Source organism: Macaca thibetana, chromosome 11 (genome assembly GCF_024542745.1).
Source record: "Macaca thibetana thibetana isolate TM-01 chromosome 11, ASM2454274v1, whole genome shotgun sequence".
NCBI lineage: Eukaryota > Metazoa > Chordata > Mammalia > Primates > Cercopithecidae > Macaca > Macaca thibetana.
Genome location: NC_065588.1, coordinates 54,023,767 through 54,035,390, shown reverse-complemented (window position 1 = coordinate 54,035,390; position 11,624 = coordinate 54,023,767). Strand labels below are relative to the sequence as shown.

The window sequence follows — 11,624 nt, the reverse complement described above, 5'->3', positions numbered from 1 at the left end:
ATAATCCACTTGCCTCTTCTCTTAATGGGGAGTATCTTCGGTCTTGTGGGGGAGATGTAAAAGGCGGTAGTGGATGGAATGACAAAATATCAAGTCCTCCAGGTTATGACAAAATAGGAGCCCAGAAAGGGACTCCCTGGGTGGGTGAAGGAGAGCTGCTGCCCCTTTGTGCCCATGCCCCCTTCACAGCTCGCCCTGGGCTGCCTTGCTTGGATGCCCTGCCATGCAGGATGCCCTATTGCCATCCGCCAGCCTTCCCTGCAGCCCTGCTGGCTGCCATCTGCCACACCCTGCTCCCCTCCTTTTGTTTGTCTTAGCACAGCTGAGGCAGACCGACCTTCACCATGGGAGTGCTGCCAAAAGCCAAAGGAAAGGAAAAAGGAATTTTGATTGAAAGTACAAAATGATTGACAGAGTGAGATTTCCAAAACTCTGCTTTCTGGCGATGCTGAGACTCCATCCCCAGCAAATCAAAGCACAGTCCTCCTGCCCCAGCCCCTTCCCATTCTGAGCTGCTGATCAGCTGTGAGGACTCCTGAGACCCTTGCTTCCAAGTAACCCAGTCTTTTCAGAAATCAGGAGCTAGCTTATAATAGAAAGCTAGTGAGCACTTACTTCGGGCCAGGTTCTGTGCTAAAAGCAAGACATACACTCTATGTCATTAAATCCTCGCAACCATCTTAAAAAGCCAGTACTGTTGTCTACAATTTACCAATGAAGAAACAGCATTTAGAAAGTTAAGTGACTTGTTCAAGGCCCCGCTGGTGGGAGATGAGGGGTGTGGTCTGGGCACAGCATTCTGACTACTGCTGCCCTCAAGGCAGTGTCTAAGCTCTTGCCCAGCTAGAGCATCCCTCCCTCAGGGGGCACAGATGGACCAGGGGAAGCAGGGTTTTCTAAGTCTGCCAATTTACACTTCAAAACAAAACAACGTAAGCATAGCATGCACAGTAAGCACTAGTCCACATTCATCAAGAGCTTCCTTCAACAGTTGAATCCTTCACTCTCCATTTACAGACATGTGGGAGTTCCCAGCCCTCTATCCTTTTTTTTTTTTTTTTTGAGACAGTCTCACAGTGTCGCCCAGGTTGGAGTGCAGTGGCGTGATCTCAGCTCACCGCAACCTCCGCCTCCAGGGTTCAAGCGATTCTCCTGCCTCAGCCTCCCGTGTAGCTGGGATTATGGGCACCCGCCACCACACTCAGTTAATTTTTTTTATTTTTATTAGAGACAGGGTTTCACCATGTTGGCCAGGCTGGTCTCGAACACCTGGCCTCAAGTGATCCTCCCGCCTCAGCCTCCCAAATTACTAGGACTACAGGGGTGAGCCACCGTGCCTGGCTCCTCTATCCCTTTTCTTTCCTGTGAGCCCGGGGGGAGCCTTCAGCAGAAAGGCCGTTCACCTCAGAGCAAAATTAGCAGAGCATGGTGGTGCATGCCTTTAATCCCAGTCACTGGGAGGCTGAGGCAGAACTGCTTGAACCTGGGAGGCAGAGGTTGCAGTGAGCTGAGATCGGGCCACTGCACTCCGGCCTGGGCAACAGAGCGAGACTCTTGTCTCAATAAAAGAAAGAAAAAAAAAATCAAGAGTCCTCCACACTGGGAGGAGGCATGTTGGGGGACCCATGCTTGCACTTGGTAGTGAAGAAGAAAGGGAGACACCAGGCCTACATACCCTTGGCACACTAAGAAACTGGCATGTGTGGGCAGCAGCCCTCTCTCTGGGCATGCCCAAAGGTGGAGGTCTTTTTGGGAAATGTTGAAAGGACAGGTGGGTAGGGGTGTGGGTGACAAATGGAATCTGGAGCATGCTGTGGGCGAGACCGCAGCAGAAGGAAGATCCCCGCTGTGGGGAACTCCATGGTGTGCATTTTGGCTTTCAGGGTATAAAGGGGGAAATGATAGGGAAAGACTTGGTGCAAGAGAAGGGAAGGAACAGAAACAGACAGATGAGAAAAAGAAGATGACGGTACTGCAAGTGTTTCTTTCAATCCTTGCCAGGCCAGGCTTCATTTAGCCACTCTGGTCTCTTCCTGCATACCCCAGCCCCCGTTTATAGTACCTGGGGAGTGGGGAGCAAAGAACAGGATCAGAGCATGATCTGAAAAGAACACTGAGCCTCCTCCCTGCTGGAACCCCCACCCCACAAAAAAGGTTGACAGATTGATGGTCCAGTTCTTTATTTAGAAACCTGATTGTTCAAGAACATGGTGGATGCTTCACACCTTTTTCACTGGGATTGTGCTGGAGGTGATGGGCAGCATTCTCCCATTTCCTCAGCAACAGAGGTGAAGGCTCCTCAACTCAGAAGCACAAATTGTAGGGGACAGGGTGGGCAGGGAAAGGGAGAAGGACATCTCAAGGCAATTCAAGAGAAGGGGGTAAAGCAACTCCAAACAGCACTAAGGGCAGGTGGAGGCCTGCTTGCTCAGTGCCTGCTAAGTGTCCTGCCCTCCTTGCTCTCTCTACCCACCTCCACTCAGAAGATCCTACCGAATCTCCAGGTAGGGAGCAGGGAATATCCTATCATTAGAGTACAATAACAAGAAAAGCCACAGAGGAAGAGGAAGAGGATTGAGCGAAAGCTCAGGAGAGCAAACATCACAGGCCGGGTGAGCTCTCAAGGTGGCTGCCAGCTGGGGTGGCAGCATTCACCCAGGGCCCCCACACCCACAGAATTGCCCGAGAGGTCCACAGCTCAGCTCCACTCTGCTGTTTGGCCCTCAGGGGTCCCAGGGTGGGGAGGTGGGGAGGAGGCAGGCCAGTCCAGGAAGACTCTGGATTCTATGAAGGGTCAAGTGCAGTGTTGGTCTCAGAAGTCAAATTCGTCCAGGTCCCCTGTGCCCTCCCCACCTTGAGAGCCCCACACCCGGCGGTAATTGCTCTCCAGCTCTTTCTGCCGTTGGCGTTCCTTCTGGGCCTCTTCAGCTCCCGGCACCTGGTGGGAGAGGGTAGAGGTGGGCTGGAGCTACTCGCTGTTGAGCCCAAGGAAGTCCTGGGCCAGGCAGCTGGGGGAAGGCAGGGAATGAGGACACCCATGTCCTGAGAGGCTCTTCCTGCATGGCAGCACTCTGAATCACTGGAACCCTAGCCTTGTCTTACAGATCAGGAAACGGAAGCTCAGCAACGGCATGGCTGGGGCAGGCCCACACCTCCACTCCAGGCGGGCTGGGGACAGGAGGCCTGGGGGCCAGGACTTGGGGGTAGAAGCCTCTCACCAAGATATTGAAGAAGATCTCCTTGAGGTTTCTTGTGTCCTCATCAGTCAACCAACGTGCACCCTCTTCAGTTCCTTCAGCCCATGGGCGGACAATTTTGATTTCAATTTTCCCTGGAAAGGAGCAGTATGCAGTGAGAGGAGAGGATGGCTGGGAGCCTCAGGGCAGGCCCCCTGCCCCACTGGTCCCAGCCCCTCCACTTCCGGCAGCTTGCCCTTCCGACAGTGCTGGGTCCAGCCGCCCTCCAGGGCCCACCTGCAGCTGTGAGTCCCTCCCTCTCCAGCAGCTCCTTCACCAGCCCCTCGATTTGTTTCAGCTGTGGGTTTTCCCGTTTCATCTCGAGGACAGTCAGATCCTGATTAGGGCCTCCGAGACGGAGCTTGGTGACCCGGACCCGGACTCTGTGCTCAGGATCCTCCTCTTAGAGGGGGAGACACACAGGGAAACACAAAGCAGAGGCATGACTCCAGGGTTAGGGGTGGCAGCTTTGGCAGCTATTCCATCTCAACATGTGTATGAGCCAGGGCTCAAAAAAATGTGTGCCCCCACTCCCAATTCAGCCTATAGAGCTCCCTCCACCAATTGCTGCCTTCCGTCTTCCCACCCTACCCAATAATTCTGCCCATCACCTATAGGAAAACAAATGTTTTCTGAAGCCAAAAGCAGGCCACCTGCACCAACAAAGTTTTGTCTGAAGAAGCAGGTTGGAAAAGTGTGGTCTCCTCCTCCATATGTTAGGACTTTAAAGACATTTCAATGTTTATAGGGAGAATGGGATGGAGGGTTTGAAACTGGAACATTTCATTTGGAACATCTGATGTCCACACCCATAGGACCCTATGAAATGGACACAAGGGGATGCAAGAAGAAGATATAATTTAAAGTCTATCCAGGCTATTGGCTCATGTGCGGCTGGGCTCTCCTATTCATGCCCTGACAGCTGGGGACTCTCTTGGTGCAAAGTCCTAAATGTTGACAGGTTGCATCCTTCATAGATGTGTGGTTTTCACATATAGACTCGCAAGCATTCAATTACTACCTACTGATCATCCATTGTGTGCCAGGCAGAGTGCTAGGTACTGGGTGTACAGGAGCAAACCAGAAAACAGGCAGACATGCTCTAAAAGCTGCTTCCCAGAGGGATGAATAGGAGGTAAGCACGCAAAGGGATGATGGTGATGGGAAGCAGGCGCAAGTGAGGACAGTGTTCCAGAAAGCGGGGAGAGAATGAGCACCCTCAGAAGGGAAGGAACAGGGTCCCCTCTGGGAATAGGACCAGCTGAGGGATGAAAACAACGGACTGGGCTACTCCTTCTTGTCTGACTGCTCTCACCTGTAGGTTGGGGTGATAGAGGAGGTTTTTTGGGGACAACCCTCTTTTTCTTGTGCTTCTTCACCAGCTCTGGACTCTGTTTTTCCTCCAGTCTTTTGATGAGTTTGTTGAGAGTGGATGTCAGAGCCAGCATTGCCCGATCCCGCTCTGACTCCTTCTTCAGTCCATCTGGGTCCAGCTCCTTCTCGGTCTGGAATACCCAAGAGAAGAGAGTGAGTCAAGGGTCTGGGGCGTGGAGGCAGCCAGCGGGCTGGGCTGTGTAGGAGAGTCTGATATTTTGAAATGGAGTTTTGCTCATCACCCAGGCTGGAGTACAGTGGTGCCATCTCGGCTCACTGCAACCTCCGCCTCCCGGGTTCAAGAGATTCTCTTGCCTCAGCCTTCCAAGGAGCTGGGATTACAGGTGCCCATTGCCATGCCTGGCTAAGTTTTTTGCATTTTTAGTAGAGAGGGTTTCACCATGTTGGCCAGGCTGGTCTTGAACTCCTGACCTCAGGTGATCTGCTCGCCTCGGCCTCCCAAAGTGCTGGGATTACAGCGTGAGCCACTGTGCCTGGCCAGAGAGTCTGATATTTAAGTCTTGTGCCTCTCTCTGGTCCCCCTTCCCCAATAGCCCCGATTAATTAGGGAAACAGCTATCATTTCCAAGTGCCCCGTCCTTGCCCTGTGCTGTGCTCTCTGTTTCTTTTAGTCCCTCAGCCTGTCCTGCTTCACGGGACCAGGCGGCTGTGGAATTAATAGGAGGAGGAGCTGGGCTTGCCTCCTGGATGATGTTCTCCAGTTCCCGCTCCATGCCAGCTTTCACCTCCGAACGGAGCCGGTCCCGGTCTGACGGAAGCAGGATCCCTTCCAGTTCCTTCTCAAATTCTCCCAGTAACTGCTGTTCATCCTCATCTTCATCCTCATCCTCATCCTCGTCCTCCTCTTCTTCCATTTCTCTCTGCCGTTCTGGATCACCCCTTTCCTTCTCCTCTGGTTCCCTCTGAGGGACTTCTGCAGCATCATCCACAGGCTGCTCTTGGCCTATATTTGGCTTCCCCTGGGTGGGTAGGGAGTGGGGAGAAAGAGGCAGACAGTTGGAGTTTCAACAGAGACACATGGTGGGGGGCAGACAAATAGTAGCAGGTGTGTGGTACTGGGGGACCCAGGAGTTGAGTCCCAGGTCAGCGTAGGTTTTCAAATGCTCGCAGTTGGGAGGTGGGTTCTACCCATTCCCTGAGCATGGCCTATACCTTTTTTGTTCCACCTTTCAGCTCCTCTATGAATCGAATCAAATCTGCAGGGCTTCGAATGACTTTGACCTGCACGTTGTTCTGAAAATCTGAGATGAAAGAGTAATAATCATGAACCAGTTCTGTTGTGTTTAAATTTTTTTTTTTTTTTTTTTTTTTGAGACGGAGTCTTGCACTGTCACCCAAGCTAGAGTGCAGTGGTGCAATCTCTGCTCGCTGCAACCTCTGCCACCCGGGTTCAAGCGATTCTCCTGCCTCAGCCTCCCAAGTAGCTGGGATTACAGGCGCCTGCCACCACGCCCAGCTAATTTTTGTATTTTTAGTGGAGATGGGGTTTCACTATGTTGGCCAGGTTTGTCTCAAACTCTTGACCTCAGGTGATCCACCTGCCTCAGCCTCCCAAAGTGCTGGGATTACAGGCATGAGCCATCGCACCCGGCTCTTTTTCAACATGGAGTGTTACTATGTTGCCCAAGCTGATCTTGAATTCTTGGGCTCAAGCAATCTTTCTGCATCAGCCTTCCAAGTAACTACGATTACAGGTGTGCGCTACTGCACTCCTAAGTGCTCTTTGGATTCCTAAGGACAGGTAATGAGAGACCAAGGAAGGACACGGTCCCTGCCTCTAGGGTTTACCTGTTAAATAGTGAGACAAGGGCAAACATTCGTCTGCAGAGAGCACTGTTCTAAAGTGGACACTCCGGTAGGAGAGATGGATGCCAACAAGCTGCTAAGTCCCCACTCTTCCATGCACTTCTGAGGCCTTTCTGGCAGTCACTCCAGCTTTTAGGACTACAGAGGAGATCCTGGGGCTAAGGACTTATCTTCCCTGGAACCCTTCTCCTCTTTCCACAAATATTAACCATTTAGTTTATTCAGTTCCAGGCCTTCTACTATGAATTATGGATGCATTCTCATTTAATCCCGTGCAACTCTCTAGGGTAGGGGTTATTACCCTCATTTTATGGGTAAGAAAATTGAGGTTAAGTGAATTACAAAGTCACCAAGTGGTGGAGCTACTGTGTTCTGCCACCTTGCTAAAATAGCAGTGCTGTCTACAAAGAGTATTAACTCCTGTAAAAATGAATTTGCTGCTGGCCTGGCTACTCAATCTCCCTCCCAGTGCTTAGCTCTCCCTTCCATCTCTATCCCTGCCAATCCTAAAATATATATGGTAAAGGAGACATGGAAGGTTCACTCACCATTGGGAGCACCTGGAGCTGAATCTGTTGCCTCAGGGCTTGGGTCCTGCTCCTGACAAGGAGAAAAGGAAAGAGTCAAGTATGAAAGCCTGTTCATGCCCTCCATACTATGAAGGCAAAGGTTCTGGGGATATCCTTGCATCCCTAGGTAGATGTAGGTCACCTCACAATGACCTCAGCTACAGTGACCCTCCCCATTCCCATCCCGCTCCTCTGAGGCAGCTGGTCTCACCTCAGCCTGCATCTCCTCCCCTCCTGGGGCCTGGTCCTCTGGTTCATTAAGCATCTTCCAGAAATCTGAGTCCTTACTGTCATCCTTGGTCGGGCTCGCACCTAGGGTACCGAGAACAGGGAGACATTGATCTGACAGGAGGGGTGAGACAGAAAGGAGCAAATAGGATGGGGTCCCTTCCCCTCCTCTATCACCAAGGGATGAGGGCCCATGGTACTCTCCCACTCCACCCCACCAGTCAGTCAGGACAGTAAGATCAGGGGAAGGGAAAAAATGGAAGCGAGTTTCATGGAACAGGTGAAACAAGGTCCTACCTGCCATCTTTTGGGGTGCCACCCCAGACTTGGTCTCACTCCACACTTGGGGGCCCAAATCTTGCAGCTCCTCTATGATTTTATCTCCATACTGCTTTGAGTCTACTGAGAAACAGCATGCAAGCAGGCCAGGAACACATTCCTCTGGCTATTCAATACTTGATCTTTTGCCGCCCCCTACCCCCGTATCTTCTCCTCCTTCTCTAATTACTCACCTGCTTGCCCCTGAACGTAGGCCATGTACTCCTCAGGCTGCAGGGAAGGGTGACAGAGGATGGCCTGGGGTGCAGCACTGGGTGGGGGCCGGAGGAGAGGGTGGGGGCAGAGCCGAGGAGTGCGAATGGTCAGCACATAAGAGCAGGACAAGGGCTCGTCCACGCGATCGATGTAGTCCCCAGAAATACCTGCACCCTCGTCACAGAGGAACTGCCAGGACAGAAAGGGTGAATACACTTAATCACCAACAATAACTTGCTTTAGTTCTTAGAGCAGGTGTCTTTACTAAGCACTGATTATCTGTCAAGCATTGTGCATACACTGTGCATATGGCACTTTACATAAATTTGCTCACTTAATTACCACAAAGACCCAGTGAAGGGGTATTGGTATCTCAACTTCGTGCCTCAAGAAACAGGTGTGATGCAGTTAAGGCACTTATTCAGGTTGACCAGCTTTTAAGTGGTAAAAACAGGAACTGAACTCAGGCAGTTTAACTGTAGGTAACCAATTTGTGTTTCATATTCTTATTTTGTACAAATATTGTGTGTGTATATATATATATACTTATATTTGCTTTATATATGTATTATTATTATTATTATTCTTGAGATGGATTCTCGCTCTGTCACCCAGGCTGGAGTGCAATGGCATGATCTCGGCTCACTGCAACCTCCGCCTCCTGGATTCAAGCGATTCTCCAGCCTCAGTCTCTCAAGTAGCTGGGATTACAGGCACCTGCCATTATGCCTGGCTAATTTTTGTATTTTTGTAGAGATGGGGTTTCACTGTGTTGGCCCAGCTGGTCTTGAACTCCTGACCTCAGGTGATCCACCCGCCTTAGCCTCCCAAAGTGCTGGGATTACAGACATGAGCCATGAGGCCTGGCCTGTATTATTTTTTAAAGTGTATATATATTTGTGTATAAATATGTATTTTTCATATATGTGTATATGGTTAAAAACTTCAAACAATTCTAAGATTCTTATATCATTCAGAAAGAGGGTAAAGATATTGATTGGCCTTTGATAAATTAAGCATGCAATATTCTAATTTCTAAAATAACTATTAAAAGACAGCCTGGTGGTTCACAACTGTAATCCCAACACTTTGGGAGGCCAAGGCAGGAGGATGGCTTGATGCCAAAAATTCAAGACCAGCCTTGGCAACATAGTGAGACTTATCTCCACAAAAAATTTTAAAAAATTAGCCATGTGTGGTGGTGTGCACCTGTAGTCTCAGTTATTTGGGAGACTGAGACTTAAGGGATCTTCCGTTAAGAAGATCAAAGTTACAGTGAGCCAAGAGCATGCCACTGCACTCCAACCTGTGTGGAAAGCAAGACCTTGTCTCAAAAACAAACAAAAAGTGGGAGAGGTCCTACTTCTGAAATGGCAGCATGAGGGACTTCGCACACTCCACAGGGAAACTCCATAACTGATGAAAATTTAAAAACACAAAGCATGGCCAGGAGCAGTGGCTCACACCTGTAATCCCAGCACTTTGGGAGGCCGAGGCAGGCAGATCACCTGAGGTGAGGAATTTGAGACCAGCCTGACCAACGTGGAGAAACCCCATCTCTACTAAAAATACAAAATTAGCCGGCCTCGTGGCGCATGCCTGTAATCCCAGCTACTTGGGAGGCTGAGGCAGGAGAACCGCTTGAACCTGGGAGGCGGAGGTTGTGGTGAGCTGAGATCGTGCCATTGCACTCCAGCCTGGGCAACAAGAGCAAAACTCTGTCTCAATACAAACAAACAAAAAAACACACAGCATTTAAACTCTTTGGAAATTTTCCTAAGGACATATAACAAATGAGGAAATGTTTACTCAAGAAAATCTACTAAATCTTTTTTTTTTTTCAGACAGGGTCTCACTGTGCCACCCAGGCTGGAGTGCAGTGGCACGATCACAGCTCACTGAATCCTCAACCTCCTAGGTTCAAGCAATCTTCCCACTTCAACCTCCCAAGGTAGGACTACAGGTGTGTGTGCCACCATATCCAACTAATTTTTAAAAATTTTTTGTAGAGACAGGGTCCCACTGTGTTGTCCAGGCTTTCTCAAACTCCTGGGCTCAAGCAATCCTCCCACCCAAAGTGCTGGAATTACAGGTGTTAGCCACCATGCCCAGCTACTAAATCTTGAATAGTGAGAATTTGCAGCACTTGAGCCATGACCTGCTCCCTCCACAAAAGGCATGGGGTGGAGGGCAGGAATTTCTATCTGGAGTTACTACAACCCCACCCAATAGCTCAGTTTGACAAAAGCTCCACTCTAGCAGGTGAGTGTAGTTTAAAAAAAAGGTGGGGTGGGGCGGTGGAAGGGGGGAGGGACTTCCTATTCTCTTAATATCCAGTCATGAGATATGGTATATGGTGTTTTACCAGGAGGGCCACGAGCTCCAAGGTACAGCAACTAAATTCCTAAAAAAGATCAAGGGCTCCCTTCCTCCACCCAGCCCCACCCACAGGGCAGAGGCTTTACTTCAAGTGCAGTGGGACAAGAGTATCAGGGCCCTGATTGCCCTCACTGAAGCTTGCTCAGAGAGTGGAGGGTTCACAAAAGGAGATGCAAACTTAGAGAGTAGAGGCTGTCATCCCTGCCTAGCTCCCTGCTCATAAAACAGGAATGTCCTTCCAAGGGAAGCAAGCCATTGTTCCTGACCCCAACTCCAGAGCAGGGCCTGGGAGATTTTGCCCAGCAGGAGAGGCAGTCCATAAGAACACACAGCTCTAACATTCTCCAAAGGACCTGACTTAATATGAAACAGAGTATGGGGAAATTCAAGCTTACAGGCACTTCAAAAATGTAGAGATTTTGGCAGGAGGCAATTAAAAGGAGGCTGATTGCTCCGTGATAGCAACAGGCTAAACTTTGGGACAGCTAGTTTAACAGAGAGAACCAGGGAAAGGGCAACTGAGAGCCGTCCTGGAGTCATAACAAACCTACATATTGCCCTCAAAAACTAGCCTGACAAAGGGGCCCACAATTAACTGGACTAAACTATGGAACAACTTATGCCCCACATGTCGAAAACAATAAAGCAATTAGTTGGCAATGAGTGGAGCCTAACAGCTGGGGGTGATACCAGCAGAGGCAGATGGCTTAACAAATTCATGAAAGAAACAGTCAGAAAGAGCCTGTTGAAACCACTGTCAACTAGTGTGGCTGTGTGCAGGGCCAAGATTGCCCTCTGAGAAGACACTAGAGGCTTCATGTTGTGAGGGAAAGAGACTCCACTCAAGTAGTTCAGCCAAGTCACGGAACAAACAAAAGCCATGGGGTGGAGGGCAAGAATTTCTATCTGGAGTTACTGCAACATACTATCTAAAATGGTTTTCAACAATTACAAAACATGCAGAAACAGTAAAGTATGAAACATATATAGGAAAAATATGCAGGCAACAGAAACCACCCATGAGAGGGCCCAGATGTTGGATCTCACAAAGACTTAAAAGTAGCCATTACATTAATAAATACGTTCAAATAATTAAGAATTTAAGTCATACAAAGTGTGTTCTCTGACCACAATGGAATAAAATTAGAAATGAATAAGGAAAAAAATTTGGAAGTTCAGAAATATGTAGAAATTAAACAATAATCTCATAAGTAACCAATGAGTTAAAGGAAAAAAATCAAAAGAAAACTATAAAATACCTCAAAAATGAATGAAACTGAAGACACGACATATCCAAACTTACAGGATGCAGCTGAAGTAGTGCTTAGAGGGAAATTCATAGCTATAAGCATCAATTTTTTAAAAACAAAATCTTGACTCCATAATCTACCCTTCTACCTTAAGAAACTAGAAAAAGAAGAACACACTAAACCAAGAGCCAGCAGAGGGAAAAAATAGAACAAAAATAAATGAAATA

The 11,624-nt window shown here is 49.0% G+C and overlaps 1 protein-coding gene across 9 annotated transcripts in view; it reads right to left on the bottom strand.

Annotated features, from left to right (window-relative positions):
* Positions 1–2,163: 2,163 nt before the first annotated feature.
* Positions 2,164–11,624, bottom strand: part of OS9 (OS9 endoplasmic reticulum lectin) — a 28,374-nt gene continuing 18,913 nt past the window's right edge. Inside the window, exons 6-15 of one of the 9 annotated variants that reach the window (XM_050747275.1) lie at positions 7,747–7,957; positions 7,532–7,636; positions 7,218–7,318; positions 6,986–7,037; positions 5,784–5,872; positions 5,312–5,590; positions 4,552–4,741; positions 3,474–3,638; positions 3,219–3,331; positions 2,164–2,938 (exon numbers count right to left, since the gene is read on the bottom strand). In XM_050747275.1, coding sequence (XP_050603232.1) covers positions 2,813–2,938; positions 3,219–3,331; positions 3,474–3,638; positions 4,552–4,741; positions 5,312–5,590; positions 5,784–5,872; positions 6,986–7,037; positions 7,218–7,318; positions 7,532–7,636; positions 7,747–7,957 — 1,431 coding nt within the window. In that variant the 3' untranslated portion in view covers positions 2,164–2,812. Of the gene's footprint in view, positions 2,939–3,218; positions 3,332–3,473; positions 3,639–4,551; positions 4,742–5,311; positions 5,591–5,783; positions 5,873–6,985; positions 7,038–7,217; positions 7,637–7,746; positions 7,958–11,624 lie in introns of all 9 variants that reach the window. The other 8 variants (XM_050747277.1, XM_050747276.1, XM_050747278.1 and 5 more) reach the window with 8 other exon arrangements.